The sequence below is a fragment of the Amphiura filiformis genome, chromosome 10 (genome assembly GCF_039555335.1).
Source record: "Amphiura filiformis chromosome 10, Afil_fr2py, whole genome shotgun sequence".
In the NCBI taxonomy this organism is placed as follows: Eukaryota; Metazoa; Echinodermata; class Ophiuroidea; order Amphilepidida; family Amphiuridae; genus Amphiura; species Amphiura filiformis.
Window position 1 is genome coordinate 28,019,670 of NC_092637.1, and position 27,269 is coordinate 28,046,938.

The 27,269-nt window shown below is 34.2% G+C and overlaps 1 protein-coding gene and 1 long non-coding RNA gene across 9 annotated transcripts in view; both read right to left on the reverse strand.

Annotated features, from left to right (window-relative positions):
* The window catches only part of LOC140162710 (uncharacterized), a 146,110-nt gene that overhangs the window by 7,813 nt on the left and 111,028 nt on the right, over window positions 1-27,269 (reverse strand). For 4 of the 8 annotated variants that reach the window (XM_072185987.1, XM_072185990.1, XM_072185986.1 and 1 more), the window contains 5 exons: window positions 8,813-8,926; window positions 8,342-8,455; window positions 7,650-7,763; window positions 7,170-7,283; window positions 6,537-6,656 (listed from right to left, as the gene is read on the reverse strand). In XM_072185987.1, coding sequence (XP_072042088.1) covers window positions 6,537-6,656; window positions 7,170-7,283; window positions 7,650-7,763; window positions 8,342-8,455; window positions 8,813-8,926 — 576 coding nt within the window. The remainder of the gene's footprint in view (window positions 1-6,536; window positions 6,657-7,169; window positions 7,284-7,649; window positions 7,764-8,341; window positions 8,456-8,812; window positions 8,927-27,269) is intronic. The other 4 variants (XM_072185991.1, XM_072185989.1, XM_072185985.1 and 1 more) reach the window with 2 other exon arrangements.
* LOC140162719 (uncharacterized) lies at window positions 9,244-12,777 on the reverse strand. The gene is made up of 3 exons (XR_011860335.1): window positions 12,650-12,777; window positions 9,987-10,277; window positions 9,244-9,284 (listed from the first exon to the last, which is right to left on the reverse strand). It is a non-coding gene; the product is annotated as an uncharacterized lncRNA (long non-coding RNA).

Consider the following 27,269-nt stretch of genomic DNA (forward strand, 5'->3'; position numbering starts at 1 on the left):
TTTTTCTCGGGTGCGGTTTCGAACCACCGACCCTCAGGCGCCAGACATTGCCACGGGGGTGTAGCTTTGTCGACCAAGCTTTCCGTGATCATATGACTGTTCGCATGATGACACAATCACATCACGTGGGATACCTGCCTGTGCCTATGCTTTGTGAACTGTGGTTTTGTGATGTTTGGTACGGTTATTTCACGTTTAAATGTTGAATTTAGTAGTAATGATGTTTCATACACTGTTTTAAACCAGTATTTAAATTGCATCCATAATTTTCAATTTCAAATGAACAAAATATGACTCTTCTTGCAATCCGTTGACTTAAAACAGAATGTAATGAGATTTTATGAAGAATATTTTACTTCCCAACGTCTATACGTGATATGGGGAAAACAAATACCTCTCTTCAGGGACATAATAACTTAACTCGATATTTTGACATTTTCGAGTTATAACTCGAAAATGTCAAAATATCGAGTTAGGTTATTACCATGTTCATTCAGCTTAATAAAGTTAATATTTCACCTTTAAATGTTATATTTAGTAGTAATGACGTTTCATTCACTGTTTTAGACCAGAATTTAAATCGCATCCGTAATTTTCAATTTCGAATGAGTGATTTAGAGAACAATTTTAACTCTTCTTGCTATCCATTGTCTTAAATCATAATGTAAATGAGCTTTTATTAAGAGTATTTTACTTCCCTACGTCTATACGTGATCTGGGGAAAACAAATACCTCTCTTCAGAGACATAATAACTTAACTCGATATTTTGACATTTTCGAGTTATAACTCGAAAATGTCAAAATATCGAGTTAGGTTATTACCATGTTCATTCAGCATAATAAAGTTAATATTTCACCTTTAAATGTTATATTTAGTAGTAGTGAAGAGAGGTATTTGTTTCCCCAAGATCACGTATAGCCGTAGGGAAGTAAAATATTCTTAATAAAATCTCATTTACATTATGATTTAAGTCAACGGATCATTGCTAGAAGAGTTATATGTTTGTTCTCTAAATAATTCATTTGAAATTGGAAATTACGGATGCGATTTAAATTCTGGTCTAAAACAGTGTATAAAACGTCATTACTACTAAATATAACATTTAAAGGTGAAATATTAACGTTATAATAATTAAGGTCAAAGAACATGATAATAACCTAACTCGAAATTTTGACATTTTCGAGTTATAACTCGAAAATGTCAAAATATCGAGTTAAGTTATTATGTCCCTGAAGTGAAGTGTTTGTTGGACCCAAATCACGTGCAGTCGTTGGGAAGCAAACTACTCTTAATGAAATCTCATTTACATTATGATTTAAGTCAACGGATCATTACTAGAAGAGTTATATGTTTGTTCTCTAAATAATTCATTTGAAATTGGAAATTACGGATGCGATTTAAATTCTGGTCTAAAACAGTGTATAAAACGTCATTACTACTAAATATACACAATTTAAAGGTGAAATATTAACGTTATTAAGGTCAAAGAACATGATAATAACCTAACTCGAAATTTTGACATTTTCGAGTTATAACTCGAAAATGTCAAAATATCGAGTTAAGTTATTATGTCCCTGAAGAGAGGTGTTTGTTTTCCCCAAATCACGTATAGTCGTTGGGAGGCAAAATCATCTTAATGAAACCTCATTTACCTAATGATTTGAGTCAAAGGATAGCAAGAAGAGTTATATTTTGTTCCCTAAATAATTCATATCACGTATAGACGTTGGGAAGTAAAATATTCTTCATACAATCTCATTACATTCTGATTTAAGTCAACGGATTGCAAGAAGAGTCATATTTTGTTCATTTGAAATTGAAAATTACGTTATTATGTCCCTGAAGAGAGGTATTTGTTTTCCCCATATCACGTATAGACGTCGGGAAGTAAAATATTCTTCATACAATCTCATTACATTCTGATTTAAGTCAACGGATTGCAAGAAGAGTCATATTTTGTTCATTTGAAATTGAAAATTACGGATGCGATTTAAATACTGGTTTAAAACAGTGTATAAAACGTCATTACTACTAAATATAACATTTAAAGGTGAAATATTAACTTTATTAAGCTGAATGAACATGGTAATAACCTAACTCGATATTTTGACATTTTCGAGTTATAACTCGAAAATGTCAAAATATCGAGTTAAGTTATTATGTCCCTGAAGAGAGGTATTTGTTTTCCCCATATCACGTATAGACGTTCGGAAGTAAAATACTCTTAATGAAACCTCATTTACCTAATAATTTGAGTCAAAGGATAGCAAGAGGAGTTACATTTTGTTCCCTAAATAATTCATTTGAAATTGAAAATTATACGGATGCGATTTAAATTCTGGTGTAACACAGAGTATAAAGAGTCAGATTACATTTAAACGTGAAATATTAACTTTATTAAGGTGGTATTGGATGCATTTTCTAGAAATAAGGAAATGCTTTGAGCATGTTTTAAACAGATTAATTGAGTAGGGTAAAGTACACTGATCAATATGCCTTTTGTTTGAAGCAAATCGGACATACGGTTTCTATACTACATCAAATTATATTTTCTTTGTATCTTATTGTTTTTATCAATAATCAATATAGTTAATGAGCTAAAAGGACTGTAAAGGCTCATTAATATGTAATTTTTGCCAATATTTTTCTAAAAATCAATGCATAAATGTTCATGGTACTTTTATTTTGCATACTTTTGCCCTGAAACTTGGTCAAAGTGTTTCTAATATGTTCTAATGTATCATATAGTGACGCCGCCCCTCATTTGCATATTTGCATAATTAATGAGCTAATTTGCATAAATGCTAATTAATTATGCAAATTAGGGCGGCTAGCTCATTAATTATGCATAAATTATCTGGAAGTCATTAGGAACACTTTGACCAAGTTTGAAACCAATATTCTGTTAAATAAAAATGTTATGAACATTTATGCATTGATTTTAGCAAAATATTGGCAAAATTACATATTAATGAGCACTTTCAAGTCATATTAGCTCATTAACTGTATTGATTATTGATAAAAACAATACAATACAAATATATTTAAAATGTATGTATTATGAAAACCGTATGTCCGATTAGCTTCAAACAAAAGGCATATGGATCAGTGTTCTCTGCCCTACTCAATTAATATGTTTAAAACATAAATAGAGCACTTCCAAAATGGGTCCAGAACCACCTTAAGCTCAATGAAGATGATAATAACCTAACTCGATATTTTGACATTTTCGAGTTATAACTCGAAAATGTCAAAATATCGAGTTAAGTTATTATTTCCCAGAAGAGAGGTATTTGTTTTCCCCATATCACGTATAGACGTTGGGAAGTAAAATATTCTTCATAAAATCTCATTACATTCTGATTTAAGTCAACGGATTGCAAGAAGAGTCATATTTTGTTCATTTGAAATTGAAAATTATGGATGCAATTTAAATACTGGTTTAAAACAGTGTATGAAACATCATTACTACTAAATTCAATATTTAAACGTGAAATAACCGTACCAAACATCACAAAACCACAGTTCACAAAGCATATGCACAGGCAGGTATCCCACGTGATGTGATTGTGTCATCATGCGAACAGTCATATGGTCACGGAAAGCTTGGTCGACAAAGCTACACCCCCGTGGCAATGTCTGGCGCCCGAGGGGTCGGTGGTTCGAAACCGCACCCGAGAAAAAAGTTTTATCCTCTTCTTCTTTTTTCTTCCTTCCTTCTTTCCTTCCCCCTCGCCAAAAACTAGTGAAGGCTCAATTCAACACTCACTTGATATTCGAGGAATTATATAATTTTGGACCGAAATATCAATTCACCCGATCGATGTTTGACATACTTCACTAAATATATATGAATATATATCACCAGTATTTAGGTCAATTAAAAAAATGAAAATATGTAACTTTATGGGGGTACTACACCCCTTGATAAATTTGTGACTATTTTTTGCATTTTTCTCAAAAAAATAATAATAACACACTGGTAACAAAATGTTATGTGTACTATTATAGGGGCAAGGAATCCAGTTTCTACACTGGAATGTCAGTGACTCAAGGGTACGTTATTTATAATAAGAAAAGAGGTACCACTATAAGAAAAGATGTACTACTAGAATGTACCTCATTTCTTATAATGAACGACTTGTTTTAAATCACTGAAATTTCAGTGAAGTAGGGCCTAATGGGATTTCTTGCCCCTATAATATACATAACTTTTGTTACCAATGTGTAGTTATTTTTTGAGAAAACTGCAAAATTGGGAACCAGGGGAGAACAGTGCCAGTGCATTGATTGGTCACCCAGGTTAAATAAGAAATAAATAGACAAGTAATTAGTCACAAAATTTGTCAGAGGTGTAGTACCACCTTAAATGATTATTTAATTAATATAGGGCCTACTCGTTGTACATCACAAAATTTCATTTATAAGATCCATGCATTTTTTTCCCTTAAATATTGGCACTTCCTTGGTTTCTCGTAGCTCTGCGCTAAATTGTGTTTTAACATTCTGTCAAAATTATCATTATCATTATTATTATTATTATTATTATTATTATTATTATTATTATTATTATTATTATTATTATCATTATCATTATTATTATTATTATTATTATTATTATTAATAATAATAATATAATAATAATAACTCCTCACTTTCCCAAAACTCTCCCATGTTTTCATCAATGACTTAAAGGAACTGAAGTCAAGAAAACGCAGAGCAAGTAAAAATAATTAATTTGTGCCTCCTGATTGATGACTGCCTGATTCATCAGATGGTTATCAATCAGTAATAAGTCTTATTATTAAGTAACAAAACTAATTTAATGAGTGTAATATGGCCAGCTTAAGAAATTAAAGACGTGTGTTTTCATTGCTCTCGTAGTGCCGGCACTTACCTGAAAGTGTCATATCAAATTCGAAACGTTTTGCTTTTAAAGGACTTGACGAGACAAACATATGTGTAATGATTCATTATAGTTTAAGCTGTGCGTTACTGTTTATTAGCTTTCTGTGTTACTTTTTAATATTTGACTCACTTTATTGAAGTTTTTGCCATTTTTGCCGGTTGAAACCAGGCAAAAACTGTCAAACACAGGTTTTTGCTAGTTTTTGCCACTTTGCTGTCAAAAACAAGTTTTTCGGCAAAACCGAACCCTGAACAAAATCAGTATTAAGCATTGTTGTAGTGTTTCTTGTTGCTTGTTTCACCTATTCCAGGTGTTTTAATGGCAGTATTAATCACCTACCCCTTGCAAATAAAGAAATATGACGTAGGATAAATAGCGCCATCTATAGTTTGCGTTTAGTTAATAATGAAGCCAATTCTATATACATCAAACATCCGTGGATGAAATATTTTGATATGTTACTTAAAAACCATAAGCTGTGCGTTACTGTTTATTAGCTTTCTGTGTTTACTTTTTAATATTTGACTCACTTTATTGAAGTTTTTGCATTTTTTGCCGGTTGAAACCAGGCAAAAACTGTCAAACACAGGTTTTTGCTAGTTTTTGCCACTTTGCTGTCAAAAACAAGTTTTTCGGCAAAAACCGAACCCTGAACAAAATCATTATTAAGCATTGTTGTAGTGTTTCTAGCATCAGCAAGCCAGAACGCAGTATTTCTATTTTTGCTTATGTGGGTGCAAAGTGTGTTTATTGTTCCCGTAATAAAAGGTTTCTTTGAAGTTGATGTCCAACCAAAAAAAGGAGCATTCAGATTTATACTTTTGGGGCCAACAAATCACGTTTTAGGGAAAATGCATCACAGTTTTTTTTCCAAAATTAGAAATACTGATATTTCATATTTCAGATATTATCAAGATAACTCTTTTGACAATCTGGAAGAAGAAAGGAATGGGAGACTCGTAATTTATGTTAAGAAACGTTGTTAGTAAGCCAGACAAAATTGTTGAACTATGCATTTTTTTAATTAAGCTTTTTTCTGAAACTAGAAACACTGTGATTGTTTTACTACATTGGGAGAACAAGTTCATTATAGGAATGTGACAGACTTAAAGCAATAATGTGTGATTTGCATAAAGAATAGATTCATATTTAAATGTTTGTTTTCACTGATCACATTATCCCCTTTTAATTTCGAGCCAAACAAATGAGGTATAACGAATAAAATTGCGATTTCATTCAGCGCCTACAATGCTTGTACTACGCTCGCCGATCGTAACATGTATACTACACGGAGCATCGCGCTCAACGTGTGTACACATAAGCTGACATCCACGGTCGATGTTAGCAAGCAGTCGATCGGCGAACTCTGAATTAAATGAATACGTGCTATAATAGTACACCACTGGGCATTATAATTATGCAAAAAGTAGAAATCCGAGTAAAATTGAGGGGGTCGATGTGAAGCAAATCACAAATCATGGCTTTAATGTGAGTGAGTTTCCTGCACTGGGAGAATGAGTTTATCATAGGAATGTCAGATACGAAATATGAGTGAATTTTGCTGACCCCACACACTTAAAAACCATACAGTTTGACAACTTCACTTGCATATGATTGTGTACTTACTTGTACTTGTCTCACAGTTGTTTCTTGTGTAGCCTGCTGCACATGTGCATGCGTAGCCATTGACCAAATCTGTACATGTACCACCATTCAAACACGGGTTACTGGCACATTCGTTGATATCTGGAGAGTATAAACATTGAATCTAAACTTATGCTTCTATCAGGACATAACTTTTCGTTATTATTTCTTTTGTCTTTGTTTATAAGTTGACCGCATCTGTACATGCACCACCATTCGAACACGGGTTACTGGCACATTCGTTGATATCTGGAGAGTATAAACATTGAATCTAAACTTATGCTTCTATCAGGACATAACGTTTCGTTATTATTTCTTTTGTCTTTGTTTATAAGTTATTTTTAGACAAAAGAAAACAATACCCTCAATGTCTAACTACTTTAAAATGAAGCAAATATTAATGGTTTCAGAATATTTCATATGTTTTTCCCAAAGAAAGAATCAAGCGTGACTGGAAGATGATGTTTAAATTATTTAAACATAATTGTGTTTATTTCCCCTTTATCCAAACTATACTACCACTTATAGGAATATAAATTAGCTGTGATGAAATATTTTGATATGTTACTTAAAAACCATACAGTTTGACAACTTCACTTGCATATTTGTACTTACTTGTCCCACAGTTGGTTCCTGTGTAGCCTGCTGCACATGTGCATGAGTAGCCATTTACCGCATCTGTACATGCACCACCATTCAAACACGGGTTACTGGCACATTCGTTGATATCTGGAGAGTATAAACATTGAATCTAAACTTATGCTTCTATCAGGACATAACTTTTCGTTATTATTCTTTTGTCTTTGTTTATAAGTTATTTTTAGACAAAAGAAAACAATACCCTCCAATGTTTACCTACTTTAAAATGAAGCAAATATTAATGGTTTCAGAATATTTCATATGTTTTTCCCAAAGAAAGAATCAAGCGTGACTGGAAGATGATGTTTAAATTATTTAAACATAATTGTGTTTATTTCCCCTTTATCCAAACTATACTACAACTTATAGGAATATAAATTAGCTGTGATGAAATATTTTGATATGTTACTTAAAAACCATACAGTTTGACAACTGCACTTGCATATTTGTACTTACTTGTCCCACAGTTAGTTCCTGTGTAGCCTGCTGCACATGTGCATGAGTAGCCATTTACCGCATCTGTACATGCACCACCATTCAAACACGGGTTACTGGCACATTCGTTGATATCTGGAGAGTATAAACATTGAATCTAAACTTATGCTTCTCTCAGGACATAACTTTTCGTTATTATTTCTTTTGTCTTTGTTTATAAGTTGACCGCATCTGTACATGCACCACCATTCGAACACGGGTTACTGGCACATTCGTTGATATCTAGAGAGTATAAACATTGAATCTAAACTTATGCTTCCATCCGGGCATAATTTTTCGTTATTATTTCTTTTGTCTTTGTTTAAGTTATTTTTAGACAAAAGAAAACAATACCCTCCAATGTTTAACTACTTTAAAATGAAGCAAATATTAATGGGTTTAGAAAAGAAAACAATACCCTCCAATGTTCAACTACTTTAAAATGAGGCAATTCTTAATGGTTTTAGAATGTTTCATATGTTTTTTCCTAAGATAGAATCAAGCGTGACTTGAAGTTGATGTTTAAAATATTTAAACATAATTGTGTTCATTTCCCCTTTATCCAAAATATAACTTAAAGAATATAAATTAGCTGTGATCATGGTGATGAAATATTTTGATATGTTACTTAAAACCATACAGTTTGACCACTTCACTTGCATATCTGTACTTACCCGTCTCACAGTTGGCCCCTGTGTAGCCTGCTACACATGTACATGTGTAGCTATTGACTTGATCTACACATGTACCAGCATTCTGGCACGGGTTACTGGCACATTCGTCGATATCTGGAGAGTATAAACATTGAATCTAAAATTATGCTTCTAAGCAGGACATAATATTTCGTTATTATTTGTCTTTGATTAAAAGTAATTTTTAGGCAAAAGAAAACAATACCCTCCAATGTTCAACTACTTTAAAATGAGGCAAATCTTAATGGTTTTAGAATGTTTCATATGTTTTTTCCTAAGATAGAATCAAGCGTGACTTGAAGTTGATGTTAAAACATAATTGTGTTCATTTCCCCTTTATCCAAAATATAACTTAAAGAAATATAAATTAGCTGTGATCATGGTGATGACATTTTTTGATATGTTACTTAAAACCATACAGTTTGACAACTTCACTTGCATATTTGTACTTACTTGTCTCACAGTTGGGCCCTGTGTAGCCTGCTACACATGTACATGTGTAGCTATTGACTTGATCTACACATGTACCAGCATTCTGGCACGGTTCACTGGCGCATTCGTTGATATCTGGAGAGTATAAACATTGAATCTAATATTATGCTTCTAAGCAGGACATAACATTTCGTTATTATTTCTTTTTTCTTTGCTTAGAGGTTATTTTTAGACAAAAGAAAACAATACTCTCCAATGATTTACTACTTCTAAACCAATTCTCAATGACTTTAGAATGTTTCATATGTTTCCCCCCGAAAAGACTCAAGCGTGACTGGAAGTTGATGTTTAAAATATTTATACATAATTGTGTTCATTTCCCCTTTATGCAAACTACAACTTATAGAAATATAAATTAGCTGCGATGAAATATTTTGATATGTTACTTAAAAACCAGCATTCTGGCACGGGTCACTGGCACATTCGTCGATATCTGGAGAGTATAAACATTGAATCTAAAATTATGCTTCTAAGCAGGACATAATATTTCGTTATTATTTCCTTTGTCTTTAAATAGCTGTGATCATGGTGATGAAATAGTTTGATATGTTACTTAAAAACCATACAGGTTAACAACTTCACTTGCATATTTGTACTTACTTGTCTCACATAATTGTGTTCATATCTGGAGTGCATAAACATGTAAACATTGTATCTAAAATTATGCTTCTAAGCAGGACATGTTAAGAAACGTGTATTAGTAAGCCGGACAAAAATGGTGAACTGTGCATTTTTTAATTAAGCTTCCTTCTTAAAGTATGAACACTGTGATTGTTTTACTGCATTGGGAGGATAAGTTCATCATAGGAATGTCATGCCTATACCGGTGTCTATACATAATACACGTCCATAATGCTATACATTTTAACATCCTATTATATTCCAACTGTTTCCTATAAAAAGTTTAGTATTAAAATCACAGTCATTTAATAATATGAAAGTAGTCGCTTTTCAACTACATATATTTATGCGATCGGCAACAAAATTATGTGCAACTTAAATTCCATTTAACAACTACCGCAAGTTCAACACATTAGAATCGCATTCATTAACAAATCGTCATTCTTTGAGCCCATATCCCCGGGCCCATATCTAATTTGTGTTTACTTTAACAGAAGCTTATTATTGAACTTACCTGTTTCACAGAAGACTCCAGTGAAGCCGGCCGCACATGTACAGATGCCGCGTGTACAAGTACCTCCATTTTGACACGGGCGAACAGGATTGCATTTGTTATGTCCATATGCATGTCCTTGTCCTTGTCCTTGTCCTTGTCCTTGTCCTTGCCCTTGTCCTTGTCCTTGCCCTTGAGCCATTACAGAAGAAACAGCTGCTAAAAGTAGTAACAAAACTAAAACTAAAACTCGTGCGTTGTACATTTTCGAAATGCCGTTCTGATTCCTCCAAGACAGTTCAATCCTTGTATCTAAATGTAAAAGAAAGGAAACACATTTCTAACAAGCCATCGAAGAACACTATCTACCGAAAAACATTGCAAGAATTCTTTGTGTCTTTATCCTTTGGTCCCATTTATAGAAAGCTATATTTTTGAATTCTAATCAATTCTTTTGTTTTAATATTTTTTCTCCTACTAAAAGCACTCAGCTTCTTCATTCTTATTTAATATAGTGAGAATGAAACATGGTGATGATCACCCCATTAACCATAATAATTAAACTCATCTGATACGACTTCTTTCCAAAAATGAACGTTATAATAATTTGTCAGCAGACACCAGACGTTGTCAACTATATAGTTGGGCCATAAATCTTTGAAAGGACTCAAACGTAAGTTCATACAATTTTCCAAATGTTTAACTGACTGTCAGCACAATGAATACAACTAACCTGGAATGTCCGATGTCACGATGTGTGACACACATCTCAATCAGAAGAAGTCCTCTGATGTGGTCCTTGCCCTTTTGTTAACCATTTGTGATTTTTGATCAAATGAGGGCGTTGTATAAGGACGGAAATTATCTTCCTTGATCGCGATTTAGTTCTTGATTTGGATGGCCTCCTTCACTAGTTATGAAATGTGTTACGTAAAAGATGTAAATTTCACATTTGTTGGTAAAAAGGATAAAGACACAAAGAATATTTTTCAAATTTGGGGCTTCTTTTACGTTTGGGGACCGTTCACAAACACTTGTTAGGGGGCCTGAAAAAAAAAAAAAATTCATCGCGAAAATTTTGCAGGGCCCTCCTTTCCATGAAAATTATGGATCAACCCCATAGAAAAGCATATTAACTCAATTTTCCCAGGAAAATGTGTGATCATTTTTTTTTCAGGGCCCCTCCCCTTAGGAGGGTCAAACATTCTCAGGGCTCCCCCTTTTTACATCAGCCCCTCCCCCTAACAAGTGTTTGTGAACGGTGCCTTGTAATTTCTTTTTTCTTTTCTTTTTGTCAATTTTCTTTCTTTTTAAAAACATGAAAATGCAATCGGGCTTAAGATATTTTAAGAAAAGAAACACTTTGCTAAATAACTTTTAGTCGCTATGTTTTCTCTGATTGATTTCCTAATTAGATATTATTTCTCCTTAATACCTCTTTTGCTCTTTGTGGACGGATGTACCTATTGACATGATAAATATGGTAATGTCACGCATCGCTAAAGGGCTCACAAAAAATGCCCCCCTTAAAATTACCGTGCTAAACTTGACATACATTTCATTTATTTGAAAAAAATTAAAAACCTGTGAATAAAGGAAATTGTTTTTTCTTCTAAAAATAATCACATTTACCAAAACGATGATGCTTTCAGAAAAGATTGCAATTTTCAACATCCTCATTTATGTCAAAATTACCTTCAACGAATCATTATTTTGCACTAAATGATGGTTGCATGAGTGACTGGATGGAAAACAAGACAATTAAATCAATCATAACATTGATATCGAGAATGTTTTGTACATTACATATATGGGATGTTGAAAAATGCAGCTTTTTAAAGCATCATTTTTGAAAAGGGCTAACATTGGTAGGTAGGAAAAACAGGTTTATAAATTTTTCAAATCAACAAAATAAATGTAAGGAAATGCAAAGAAATGTTCTGTAACTCCTAAATTGATTTCACCATTTTAGAAAAACCGGCTCAATAAAATATTCTAGAAACAACCCGTACATGTCAATGAATCATTGTTTTAAACTGCAATATGATTGCATGGGTGACTGAGTTATCTTATACATACAGATTAAAGAAAACAAAGACACCATTAAATCAATCAAAAGAATGTGTTTGTACATTACATGTATAGGATGTGGAACTTTTATTTTTGGCCAACAAAAATGATTTCTTTATTCATAGGGTTTTTATTTTTTCAAATCAACGAAATTTATGTCAAGTTATGACATCCCTCAAGCATTTTTGACTATTTACTAGCAAGATTAATCAAGAAAACTCCAAACAAAATATCCTTTAAAAATAGATGCTGGGTGAGGTCTGCTGGTTTCATGAGTAAAAAGTCCAATTATATCTGGATAAATTTGTTTCAACTTTTACATGTGTCCTCTGACTCAATTAAAAACATCTGAAAGGTTGAGAAGCACAGAATTGAACCCTGTCTAATTAATGTGGCTATCTGCAGTAGATAACACGTGGTTAGCAATGTACATGCTCTATTATAACTGATTTGAGTCAGCATTATACTTAAACTTGAATTATTTAACTTTTAATGGTCACGAAAGGCTGAAAGCCATTTAAAATGATCTTTTTAAACATTTGTTGCACCATTATGAGATCATACCACTAAACCAGGTCCGCCCTTTCAAACTGAAAAAGAGAGAGTGATCTTACCTTATTTATCTTCAGTGATCGTCCTTCGGTCTGTACGAAGCAACAATGCCAAGCGAAATGAAACATAAAGATACGAACATTTATTAAATAAGGTTTCTTTTGCCAGCTGTTCATATGGCTTGATTGAGAATGTTACACGCAGAAGGCTAGTTCAGTAGATCTATTGTTAAACAAGACCCACTCAGTCACTCAATTAGGCGCTAGAAACGAACGAATTCGGTGTTGAAATTTGCAAAATTTTTAGTTACACCTTTTCAAGTAATTTTCTCGCTCAAATGAAAAGCAATAATTTTTTTTCCAAGCACTAGAGCCCGTCTCCAAAAAAAATTGTGCAAGTGAAAAGCGCCCTCTGTGGCAATTAGAAAATAACGTTGTGACATAACGCTTACGTCAACGTAAAGGGTATAGTCGTAGCTCTCAAAGTTTAGTTAGTCTGTTTAGTCTGTTCAATTTGCTTGTTTTAATCTCGAGATATGCTTACTTAACAACGAAAGGGTAAAATCACAATTGTGCCACTTTTACTAGGGAAGAGGGCTTTACATGTATATAAATCAATGACAGCATCAAGTTTATCAAGAGTTCCTTCGTAAAATCAAAAGAATGCATCAATTACACAACAAAACAAAATTGTTTTTAATGTTTTATCATGATAAAGGTATAATGATTCTCTTTTTCCACGACAAATTAAACGATAAATACATATTTCACATTTCACATTCTGCTGTAAAATTAAATACATGAGCATGTCAATGATTTTACCATGGTAAATACTGTTCTCTTTGTCATTCAAAACATGTTAAAAGACAAACAAATATTGCACACTTATAGGTTATTGAAATTAGACAAAATAATGCGCGCACGCTGGTGTTGATGCGGCTAATGCACGAGCATCATCTTCAGGTATCATTGATTCACATGTATAGCCCTATTCCCTAGTAAAAGTGGCACAATTATGGTTTTACCCCTTCGTTGTTAACTATATCTCGAGATTAAAAAAAGCAAATTGCACAGAACAAACATTATTTGAGAGCTAAGACTAAGCCGCTGACGTTGATTGCCAAAGAGTGCGCTTTTCACTTGCACAATTTTTTTTCGACAGGCTGTATGTTTTAAACTGACATTACTGAAGAATAAAGTATTATATTTAACCGAAAAGGATGAATTTCATAGCAAAAATGTGTATCTCTGAATTGTGCTGACTTCAACATGTGTCGATCGACTTTTAGCGCCACTATGGATAACAATAGAAGCTGGTAAGTGGCGTACTGAGTGGTTATCCCACGGAAAAAAAAATTTCAGGCACGTATAATTCCGTACCTTGGACAAATTCCAGGAACCCCGGAATAAAGGGAAAGAATGAACAACAAAGGAGAGAAGAAGAGAGAAAGAAAGGTGGAGAGAACAGGTCGAGAGAAGAGAGAGGAGTGGAGTATACTAAAAAAGGGTACACTATATGAAATTTAAGTGAAGCGTATAACCTTTGTGTACATTAGGAAAAAGGGTTATGGTCCCGTGTCATAAACTGGGGTACCTTTGTGTTACATGTCACAAATTGTTGAAAATCAGAGGTGGTGTGGTATAAAGTGCTGTAACATTTTTTCCATAAATCTGACAATAGCAAAAGTATATATTTTCGGATAGCTTATAATAAAGGGATAATAACTTTTTTGAGTTTCAAGTTGATATACAGGGTTGCCCAAAATATATACAGGGTGAAACAAAAAGAAAGTGCTTCAAAATTTGTCCATGTAATTTACCTATTTATTTTTCACTGAAATGATTTTAGCAATAATTGTGATATATTTGAATAGCATAATTACGAAACGTTCACAAAATATACAGTTTGTTTAAGTTTTATCTAAAGTTAAAATATACAGGGTGTGCCAAATACCTGTATAAAATTTATATAAAATATTTAGATAACTGTTTATGTACACATTATTTGGCCAAGTATTAACAAATGAATACCCAAATATACTCCAGAATGACTTGAATGTTGCAGATTACAGTAAAAATGTTAAATTATGCCATACAAAATTATGTAGTGTGTCATTAAAAATTAACAAAACATAATTTCTATGTAAAATTATACAGGGTGTGATTTAACGAGTCAATCAAAGTCGCTATCCTGGTACCATAATATTGCACCCAATTTGTTGCTAGTTGGAAAGAATTTCAAACAAATTCATGTACAGACCTATGAGTTCTTTGAGTAGAAAAAAAAGTCAATTATTTCAAAACCTCTTAAAACATAAATTCCACGTGGTGTGATAAAATTACAGGTGGATAGGAAGTAATTATGCATCATTATGTATCTGCAACAACCAGAACGGCAGATAATTAAAGTTTTCAAAGTCATATATCTGACGCCGGTGGGACAAAGCATAATATTACTCAAGGCGATAATTGCCAAAAAATCGTATGAAAGACGTAAACACGTTTTGATTGAAAATGGCACGGATTGTTACCATTTTCTGCTTGGTTTGTGATATTGAAATAACAATGTAATGGAAATGACGTTAATGCAGTATTATGACAATAAATCAAGGGTGACAAAGGTCTCGCTCCCCCGTGATTGAAAAAGGCACGGATTGGTACTACTTATCGGCTTGGTTTATGTTATGAAAAGAACAATGTAATGGAATATCTTGGTGTAGATTATTCATCCAGTAGTTCAAAACATTAGTTTGTAAATTAAATCTAATACTGGAAAATGTTGCTGACGTTAGTGCCGTATTATGACAATAAATCAAAATATGACAAAAGGTCTCGATTTTGATTGCAAATGGCAAGGATAGGTACTATTATCGGCTTAATTTGTGAACAATACAATGGAATATTGTGAACGTCAGCGCATTATTATGACAATAAATCAAAATAATGACGACACAAGGTTCATTTGAGACATTGCGACAATGAAACATTGCAAAACTCGTTAGGTTAGGGTTTAAGACGCGGTATAGCTAACTTTATAAGCATATTCAGCAGTTGGCCTAATTAAAGATACGGACGATAGACATTGACCAGTGAACTACATTCATTGTGTTTGTAAAGTACAATCCACCTCATTGGTCAAATATTAGTCGCCTCTAGATAGAGTATAGGCCGTCCATACGCCCATACACCATAGGTTCTCGAATGTAAAGATTCAGGCTAATTAAAACTCGATATTGGTTGGTTATGTATATCATTTTATACTTGAGATGCAGGTATTTTAATCAGTCCACGTAAAATGCAGTATACAATAAAATACTGTGTGTGGCTGTATTTAGTAGGTAATTGGTATATGAATGTTTTGCAATCAGTTTGCTGCCAAGGTAAAACGTAGTTTCTACCTTTAATTAGCAAAGTATGTGTTGCCTTTTGCCTTGAAGACCAGACTAGACAATTAGTCGAATTATGCATGACCCTGAGATTGAACTTAAACCTACTCCGAGACAATCGCCTTTACGTGATTGACATGAATAGAAACGATGACGGTGACTTTTTCGACTCGAATACGTCTTAATAGGTAATATTGACATGAATAGAAACGATTACGGTGACTTTTTCGACACTAATGCGTCTTAATAGGCAAAATATTCCTGAAGTTTATCCTTCCGTTGGCCATTAATCATACTGTCATTTTAATATCACCAAACCATTTCAATACACTGCAAAATTGGAAAAACTAAGAATCACATGTCTAGCGATGCCGACATAATTATTCCAGGCAATCTAGCTGTTTTTCTCTCTACTTCAAACTAATTGTAATATAATATTTATTAACTACGTACATTTTTATGATGTCCATAGAACACAATACTAAAAGTCTTCAAATATTCCAGCAGGGGAAAGGGGTATACATTGCATAAAACCAAAATGAGAACCCGGGCCTCTGACTTAGGGTAACTTGGGGGTAATATGGCACCTAGCAGTAACTACCCATTTTCGCAAAATTGTCGTGCAAAATTGTTGATTTTCTGATGGATAATCAGGCTGCTGCACGTATTCTTATGTTTAGAGCTCAAAGGACATTCGAAAGGTCGCATTAGACCCAATGATTCAACAGTGGGCTGTACAATTTTCTCTACAATCAGATTTTTGTGTAGGGTGCCATATTTCCCCAAGGTGTCATATTACCCCCAAGTGACCCTATACATTATATGTATATAATTAATGCTCCCAATACCATTGCTACATAGGATGTAGTACACCATTATTAAAAAAGACATTCAGAGATCTGTCAAATTCAAACTATATTCTCCCCACACATGTCTAGAATATTTACTAATGCAGCAACTAACCCTACATGTACCATTACTAGGTTAGACGCTGCATATTCTTAATTCTTTATACAAATCTTTGCAAATCTAAAAATGGAACGTGATCTCAAATATGGTTGTAACCTTAAAGTTTTCTTTGAAGAAAACGGTGTAATGATAATTCCCGACTTATCAACCATTTTAAGCGACTTCTGATAATTGAACAGTTTTTTTAGTCTTCGATGGATCTGTGAATATAAGTTGCTCTTATTAATTTCTGAAATATATTTTGAGTAAAAAAGTAACAAAACATAATTTCTATATACAATTATACAGGGTGTGATTTAATAGTAACGCAACATAAGTTCTGCTATTTTAAATGTAGAACATACACATATGTTGTGAAAAGAAAAAACAGGTTTAAAACATGAACATGTTTCCTACATACATCATCCCATGAAGCAATCCCGTATTAAGCCTAATTATTTTTAAAAGGAATGGATATTAGCCGTGTTTATACACTTCACCATACTTGTATAAGGTGTAACATAAAATTCCATGATTTGATATTTTCACAATTGTAAGTGATCATTAACTTCAGACAAATGTTTCATACAGTGTAATTCCAGTGTACTTGGTAATGCTTAAGCATGTCAATAACTAGGCATGATAATTGAAATGTATACAATTTGCCCAACATACATAGGCCATTTGGAAGTTCAAAAAATATTTTGAAAAGATTAGGGCGTATCTTGTGATACATTATACTAAGTGATTCTATATTCCTAGCGTCAGCAGGTTTCCAAAAATATATACTCTTACTATTCTAGGGTGATTGGCTCACAAGATGAAAAAAGTGTGTATTCAATGAAATTGCGCTTCAAATTACTGAGTCTTGCATAACGACAAACAGCATGGTCACGTGACGTGCATTTTCTTAAAAAATAAGATAAATAAAATAAAATAAAACAAATTTATATAGCGCCTTTTCCCAGATCTCAGTGGTTTGTAATTTTACTGCCATGGTGAATCATCACAATCAGATCGCATCAACTAGGCTGGTTATCCCGAACCTGGCACAAACCTATCCACACGTAGATGGTAACATCCACCAATTATCTGTGCAGCTCCCCAAATTCCATTGGGTGAAGGAAGTTTTTGATAACCAAACATCCTATAACCGATTTTTTGAAAGCAGGGGGAAACCGGAGATCCCGGAGAAAACCTGCGAGAGCGAGCATGGACCAAGTGCACATGAGTGCTTGGGCCGCGCCGGGGCTTTAACCCAGGACCTCGGTGGTGCAAGGCGAGAGAACAACCACTGCTCTCCCTAGGGGTTTTGTTATAATAAAATCAATTTAATAATATCTAACTGCAACATTTTCCCTTTGAAATGAGACCAAATATTATTATTTCCATTAAGGGATCCAAAATGAGCGTTTATTGCGTTTCGACAGTATTTTTGTGGGACATGAGAGCACCTCAGACCTATCGAATTGCATTCTGAATACGAAGCATGTCTTTCTGATATCAAATAATTTTCATTTTTTTAAATCACAATATAATACAAATTTTATGACAAATTATAAAAATTTGATATTTTTCAAATTTTGATATATAACAGTCCTCGAAGTAAATTATATAAATCTAATGATATATTCTTAAAGTGTATGTAGCAGGGAAGAAAAGCCGACAGTCAATTGAAAATTTTGACCTTTCATATTGAAGATATGTATTTTTTCCCAAAAAGACCTAATTTTTTTTGGTGTTTTGGAAAAAAAAATCCATATCTTCAATACGAAAGGTCAAAATTTTCAATTGATCGTCGGCTTTTCATCTCACCTACATACACTTTAAGTATAAATCATCAGATTTATAAAGTTTACTTCAAGTACTGTTAAATATCAAAAATATCAATTTTAATGATTTGCCATAAAATGTGTATTAAATTGCGAATTTCAAAAATCAAAATTATTTGATATCAGAATGACATTCTTCATATTCAGAATGCAATTCGATATGTCTGATGTGCTCTAATGTCCCAAAATAAATACTGTCCAAACGTTCATACCCCAGCCCTTAAGGTTTGCTAACAAAAATTAACAAAATTACAAATGATATAGTGAAAAAGTGTGATTCTGCATAGACTTTGTACAGTAGTTAGCCTCTTAGCCACGCGCAATTGGGAAATGGTGTTCACTTTATGTTTGAAGTCGATTCTAGACCAAAATTTTCCGAGGAACACGATCCCGGTGGGCCTTTTTTGAAAAAATGTGCCCAAAATGCCCCTTTCCGGGGGTGCTCCCATTTTGGGGGTCATTTTTGTTTAAGTACTCTGGCCAAATATGGTATATTTGGTGTCTATTTATATGTTTTCGAGCATGGAAAATCAATTCTGATAGTTTTTAAAATACAAAATAGCTGCCTTCTGCTCAAAAATCCAAAATGGCACCCAAAATGCCCTTTTCCGGGAGTGCTCCCATTTTGGGGGTCAACATTTGTTTTTAAGCATACTCTGGCCAAATATGGTATATTTGGTGTATGTTTTCGAGCATGGAAAATCTATTCTGATAGTTTTTAAAAAAGCTGCCTTATGCTCAAAAATCCAAAATGGCGCCCAAAATGCCTTTATTCCGGGGGTGCTCCCATTTTGGGGGTCAAAATTTGTTTTTAAGTATTCCCTGGCCAAATATGGTATATTTGGTGTCTCTTTATATGTTTTCGAGCATGACAAATCCATTCTGATAGTTTTTAAAATAAAAAATAGCTGCCTTATGCTCAAAAATCCAAAATGGCGCCTAAAATGCAATATTTGTCCAAATTGAAATATTTCCCCATGCATGAACATTTTTAAAATGATTTTAGTACCTATTTGCATTGTGTGGGGTACAAAGATCATAATCAATATATTTTTAAAATTCAAAATGGCTGCTGCATACCCAAAACTCAAAATGGCGTCCAAAACGATGTAGTAATGTGGCCAAAAGAAAACAATGTTCCACAACTTTATTGTTGAAAATTAAGTGTTAGTTTAAATATAATTATGTTGAAATGTGTTGGTAGCAGTTTATGAAAGCTCAAAATGGTTGCTATTGGCTTGAAATCATACTAGTAATGTCCGTCACACAGCTCATAATGACTGTTTGTACTAGTATATGATAATGATCTTAGGTTCAATTTGCATTTTCTTGATTTAAACTTATATTACAGCTCCCTTCAAAATCCAAAATAGCTGCAAGAACTAAAACACCACCTAATAGTGATTTGCTGTTCGCAGGTCATTTTGATCGCCATTTTGAACACCAATTACCTTTACATTACGCTAAAGTTCATTTCGTATTTTCCTATTTCAAATAGTTATTAATTGTCATTTTTACGAGTCCTCTTCTGAACTCTCTTCATTCAACGGGACTTCTTCGTCCTCTGAATCTTCAGAGTCGCTGATCAGATCATATACCCTTAGTTCTGTTGGGATTTCTGGAGTCGGCATGACTGCTTCTGGAGGTTCATCCCCTTCCTCCTCTTCCACCATCTATCTCACGTCACCTCATCTTCATTTGGAAGTGCCGAACCACGGTACCAAACGGGCTTAAGAACATCATCATCATCAAGTTCCCAGCCGTAGTATAGAGGATTCTGTAGTTTGAACATACCAACCAGGCAATTAACCATACAGTTTACTACAAAGTTTGCACGTTGGATGTGACATTTCATTGATTTACCGTCAGGGGGAAGCCTCTGAGACGGGGTTACCTTCCGCTTCTTTCCCTTTCCACACATTTTCATTGTATAACGACTATCCCCTGCCGTCTTTTCCCTCCTTGGCCTGTTGTAAACTATGTGAAGTATGAAGACTGTAACTTCATTAACATTGGCTGCAGTTCCTTCAAGGCTAGATAGAAGTTCTAGGCTTTCTGGATTCTGTTGCATCTTGGCAAAGGCTCTCATTTTAGACCGGTCATAGAAAGGTTGCGTGAAGTCGCTGCCTGTTACTACATGAAAAACAGGTAGGCTCTTGCAAATATCTCTGCCAAGGTGATTTGCAAGAGACCTAATATCATGGTACGTTATGCCTGCCCTTGACAGCCTGGTCCCTTTTCTGAAATACAGGTTCTTAGCAGCATTTTCTGCTACAAATAACAACAGAATAAATACATCTGTGTCATCAGCTACCACACAAGTATTATAATAATAATAATAATAAAGAAACATTTATGAAGCGCTTAAAACATAAGTCGCTAAGCGCTTTACAAAGTATGCCCTAATTACAAAATTATACAACAAATTACAAGTACAACAAATATGATATACCGGAAGCGATTTACAAAGCATATATAGGCCCTTAATACAAATTTTACATATCAAAATAACATAAACTACAGGAAACATCAAACATGATTATAGCGCAAAGCATACAAAATTACATATCAAATAACATCAAAACTACAGCAAGCATGATAAATACACCAAAACTATATTATAACAAAATTATAGCAATATTAAAAACAAGCAATCAATATCATCATAAAATCAATGTGTTGCAGTAGAATACACTGCGTGGAAAGCCAGGCGAGGGTCAGCTGCTCTTTGATAGGAAAACAGCTCTGGGATTTCTCGTATTACTGACTCTGGTTCTGACGGAAGGCAAAAACACACATGATCCTTTGTGACAAAAACATCTTTTCCTAAAGTAGATTCATCAGATAAGATGAAATCAGCTAGAAGTTGCGTTAGATGCAGTTTCTTGGATTCATTTCTAAGGAAGTCATTCCATTCACCAAGCTGTGGTAACTGTTGGTCAAGGTGAGTTAATCTTCTTTCTCTTCCTTTGTCTGGACGACACTTAGACAGGTACAGTGTTGAATCATCGGGTCGACGACATGCAGGCATAGCGGTGATGTGAGTGGTGGTAGTCAACCAACAGTTGTGTACGCTTAATGGGAATGATGGCCATCCATGAAGTTAGTGTTGCAAATAGTACACTTTCATCAACCTGGCAGTAAGTGCAAGGGATACTTTGTGGTGAAGTGAAGTTTGGTACCAAGAGTGTTTGTGATCTTAAAAGGCCATAGGGCCTCGGCAAATTTTTAAGGACCATGCAGTGTGGTTTTTGTGATAAGTGTGGGTGGGCAAAAGTAAGACAATAGTCTTACCAGGAGCCCGTGAAGACAGGTGAATACAGGTGAAAAGTAGATCAAATCCAAAGTCATTGTTCAGAAATAGCTTCCTGTCACCTGCAGCGCCGAATTGCTCAGCACCAATTGACATCGAGTGTTTTGTCGTCGATGCCATGCGTATCGTCAGTATGATGACAATAAATGGTCTCAAGCCATTTACATTTAGATCGTGGGTGAAAAGAGTCATCGACCACCTCAAGTTGCTTCCAGGTAGAATTCTTCATATAGTGTTCGACGACAATCGTCGACCCGATAATTCAACACTGTATCTGTCTAAGGGTCGTCCAGACAAAGGAAGAGAAAGAAGATTAACTCATCTTGACCAACAGTTACCAGAGCTTGGTGAATGGAATGACTTCCTTTCAAAGGAATGCAACAAACTCCAGCTAACTTCTAGCTGACTTCATCTTATCCGATGAATCTACTCTAGGAAGAGATGTTTTTGTCACAAAGGGTCATGTGTATTTTTGCCTTCCGTCAGAACCAGAGTCAGTAATACGAGAAATCCCAGAGCTGTTTTCCTATCAAAGATAAGCTGACCCTCGCCTGGCTTTCCACGCAGTGTATTCTACTGCAACATATAATACTTGTGTGGTAGCTGATGACACAGATGTATTTATTCTGTTGTTATTTGTAGCAGAAAATGCTACTAAGAACCTGTATAATCAGAAATAAAAGGGACCAGGCTGTCAAGGGCAGGCATAACGTACCATGATATTAGGTCTCTTGCAAATCACCTTGGAAGAGATATTTGCAAGAGCCTACCTGCTTTTCATGTAGTAACAGGCAGCGACTTCACGCAACCTTTCTATGGCCGGTCTAAAATGAGAGCCTTTGCCAAGATGCAACAGAATCCAGAAAGCCTAGAACTTCTATCTAGCCTTGAAGGAACTGTAGCCAATGTTAATGAAGTTACAGTCTTCATACTTCACATAGTTTACAACAGGCCAAAGAAGAAAAGGACGGCAGGGGATAGTCGCTATGCAATGAAAATGTGTGGAAAGGGAAAGAAGCGGAAGGTAACCCCGTCTCAGAGGCTTCCCCCTGACGGTAAATCAATGAAATGTCACATCCAACGTGCAAACTTTGTAGTAAACTGTATGGTTAAATATGTTCAAACAACATAATCCTCTATACTACGGCTGGGAACTTGATGATGATGATGTTCTTAAGCCCGTTTGGTACCGTGGTTCGGCACTTCCAAATGAAGATGAGGTGAGACAGATGGTGGAAGAGGAGAAAATGCAAATTGAACCTACGAACATTATCATATACTATATAGTACAAACAGTCATTATGAGCTATGTGACGGACATTACTAGTATGATTTCAAGCCAATGGCAACCATTTTGAGCTTTCATAAACTGCTGCCAACACATTTCTACATGATTATTATTCAGACTAACACTTAAGTTGTGGAACATTGTTTTCTTTTGGCCACATTACTACATCGTTTTGGCCGCCAATTTGAGTTTTGGTTATGCAGCAGCCATTTTGAATTTTGAAAATAGATTGATTGTGATCTTTGTAATGCAAATAAGTACTAAAATCATTTTAAAATTGTTCCTACATGGGGAAATATTTCAATTTGGACAAATAATTTCATTTTAGGCGCCATTTTGGATTTTTGAGCATAAGGCAGCTATTTTTGATATTAAAAACTATCAGAATAGATTTGTCATGCTCGAAAACATATAAAGAGACACCAAATACACCATATTTGGCCATAGAATGTTTAAAAACAAATTTTGACCCCCAAAGTTTGAGCACCTCCGGAAAAAAGGCCTTTTGGGCGCCATTTTGGATTTTTGAGCATAAGGCAGCTATTTTAAAACTATCAGAATAGATTTTCCATGCTCGAAAACATATAAATATACACCAAATATACCATATTTGGCCAGAGAATACTTAAAAACAAATTTTGACCCCCAAAATGGGAGCACCCCCGGAAAAGAGCACTTTGGGCACATTTTTTCAAAAAAGGCCCACCGGGATCGTGTTCCTCGGAAAATTTTGGTCTAGAATCGACTTCAAACATAAAGTGAACACCATTTCCCAATTGCGCGTGGCTGAGAGGCTAACTACAGTCCCTCCCCCTAATCCTCCTCCCCCTAATCCTTAACCACCCTTGGCACATTTCATTTAAAATGTCATGAACAAATAATGAAAGATGATTTGAAAACAGCACTTTACATGAGTAATAAAGAATAAATTAGCTTAAATTTAAGGCCTTAATGAGCCTTCTGGGTGAAGAAATACTCAGGGGACAATGTTTTGTAATTCATACTGCACGTCAAAATGTAACAAAACCACCTTTTTGGATACCCCAGTATATGGCGCAGGACCTTATACTATTGTTCTTGTTCAAGAACAACTGTCCCTCAGAAAACCTCTGAGTGATTTTGCTTGTACTAATCATTTTTGTACACTCAAGACATTTTAAAATACCGTATTGTTTGGGAAAATTAACCTGTATGAACTGGAAATCTTGATTCAAATGCAAGCCAAAGCGTTGTATCAACCACCCTCGTACTCCGTGTTACAAAATATGACTCTCCAGTGTAGTTCTATGGTTAAACAATTTTGGAATCAATGGAAAACACTTGACAGAAACAAGATGACTTTCAAAAAGTGAGAAAAAATATTCACGAGTGATTGTCACTTGAAATTCTTGCCTAAAACTCACAATTTGGACATTTTTTTGTCAAATTTAAATTTATTAAGTCTATTATTCTTTGCTCTATTTAGTTTGTGGCAAGCTGACAAGCCTTCAAAATTTTCTATATACCACTTGATATGAAAGAAGAAGAAGAAAGTATTCTAAATATCCGAAGACCCTCACAATCATACTAAATTTTGCTTATGACGACTGGGATGGCGTGTGGTTTTAACACTTTTTGTCACTGTTGGAAAGTGTTTTATACGTGATTGATTATAATGTGTGGTTTTAACACTTTTTGTCACTGTTGGAAAGTGTTTTATACGTGATTGATTATAAATCAATACTCGTGAATTGCCGACTGATTATAGATCACTATAAATCGGATGAACTGTTGACCCCAGATTGAAGATTAAGGCGACGCGATCTTTTGTTGGTCGAAGCAACCAAAAACAATTGATGTTTTGCAAAAGTTCATTCTACAGATCATATACTTTGAAACCTTGCTTGATTTATTGTTGGTAATGGGTTATGCAAGTTTTACAAAAAGTGTTGTTGTTTCAGCCCTCTTTGCAACATAACTTATGAACGACAGGACCGACAAAAGTATATTTGTGATATTCTTCTATACACTGGCTGCTATGATCAATGCAATTTTTACCAAAGCTCACTACCATTCGCAAGATGCTGTGAACTATCAAATCGCAACAGTTTAAAATAGTTGCTAACCTTAAACTGATGGTTAAAATACTATAAATATATCAGACAAAAAGGGTGTATGTTATGTGCCAGATGTACTGTAAAGGAAATGACCATTTCAATCTAACTAACTACATAGTAAAAGGTCGGTAGCTCTTGGAATAATTTGACAAGAAATGAAAATCGTGGATTTTACTGTAGAAACCAATGGTGGGCCTCAACAACCCCCCCCCCCCTTGTCATTTTTGATGCCCCGTCCTACTAAAGTCACTAAAATGAGCGCAAAGGATGGATCTATGATTAGCTTAAGTCGTTTGGGCGTAGATGCGCGCGTTTTTTTTTATGACGGATACAAAATCTTAGGAGGGTTGGTAACCCCTTCGTAGTTCTAGGTTAAAAGTAGTTGCGGTTATACTCATTCTCATAAATAGTACCTGAAATGCTACGAAAAGCTATCAAAATTAATGTTGTAGGCCTATAATCTGGGCAACATGCAAACAATATGTATAAATTATATACTGACACTCCACAGCAACACATTCAAATAAAGTGAAATTTCATTTAAAACTATTAAGTTCGACGCTCTAGTCTTTGCACAGTTTAAAAAACACTGTGAACAGTTGAAACATATGGGTATCAATTATTAAGTTTTTCATAAAATATTATGTGCAATATGTTTCTCATACAGCATGTGATTACAGGTCTATACATAATCCAGGCCTCAAAATACTGTTTCGATGTAATACAGGGGCTATTTCGTGAGATATCTGGAGCTACTTTTGATTTTACATTTTTATAAAAGAAATTGCAAAAATGCTTCCACAAAAATGTTTTACAATAACATATTAAGGGATCTGGAATAAGCGTTTTGGGCGTTTCGACAGCATTTTTTGTGGGACATGAGAGCACATCAGACATATCGAATTGCATTCTGAATACAAAGAATGTCTTTCTGATATCAAATAATTTTCATTTTTTGAAATTCACGGTATAATACAAATTTTATGACAAATTATTAAAAGTTGGTATTTTTCACATTTTTGATATATAACCGTCCTCGAAGTAAATTTGATAAATTTAATGATATATTCTTAAAGTGTATGTAGCTGGGAGGAAAAGCCGACGATCAATTGAAAATTTTAACGTTTCATATTGAAGATATGGATTTTTTCCCAAAAAGACCTAATTTTTTTTGGTGTTTTGGGAAAAAAAAATCCATATCTTCAATACGAAAGGTCAAAATGTTCAATTGATCGTCGGCTTTTCATCCCACTACATACACTTTAAGTACATATCATCAGATTTATAAAGTTTACTTCGAGTATTGTTAAATATCAAAAATATAAATTTTAATGATTTGCCATAAAATGTGTATTACATTGCGAATTTCAAAAAATCAAAATTATTTGATATCAGAAGGACATTCTTTGTATTCAGAATGCAATTCGATAGGTCTGATGTGCTCTCATGTCCCACAATAAATACTGTCCAAACGTTCATACCCCTTCCCTTAAGAACTTTTAAATGTTGCTGTAGTGTTTTTTTTTATACACAACATTTGTTTTCATGACCTTATATAGCCCAAAGTTTAAATTTTATTGGAAATTACTTTTGCTCAGAGCAAAAACACTTTTAAAATGTTTTAGAAAATATTAATGTGTTTGCTGGAATGTTATGTTAAGATGCAGAATTCAGCAGTGCGGAACAATGTCTTTGGCTATATTTTCACGGCTCATTTTGCAACAACACTTTATTTTTCAAATCAACTGAACATTCTGAAGGTAATGTTTAGCCTAACTTACATGAATCATAAATCTATATAATAATGAGGAAATAATGGG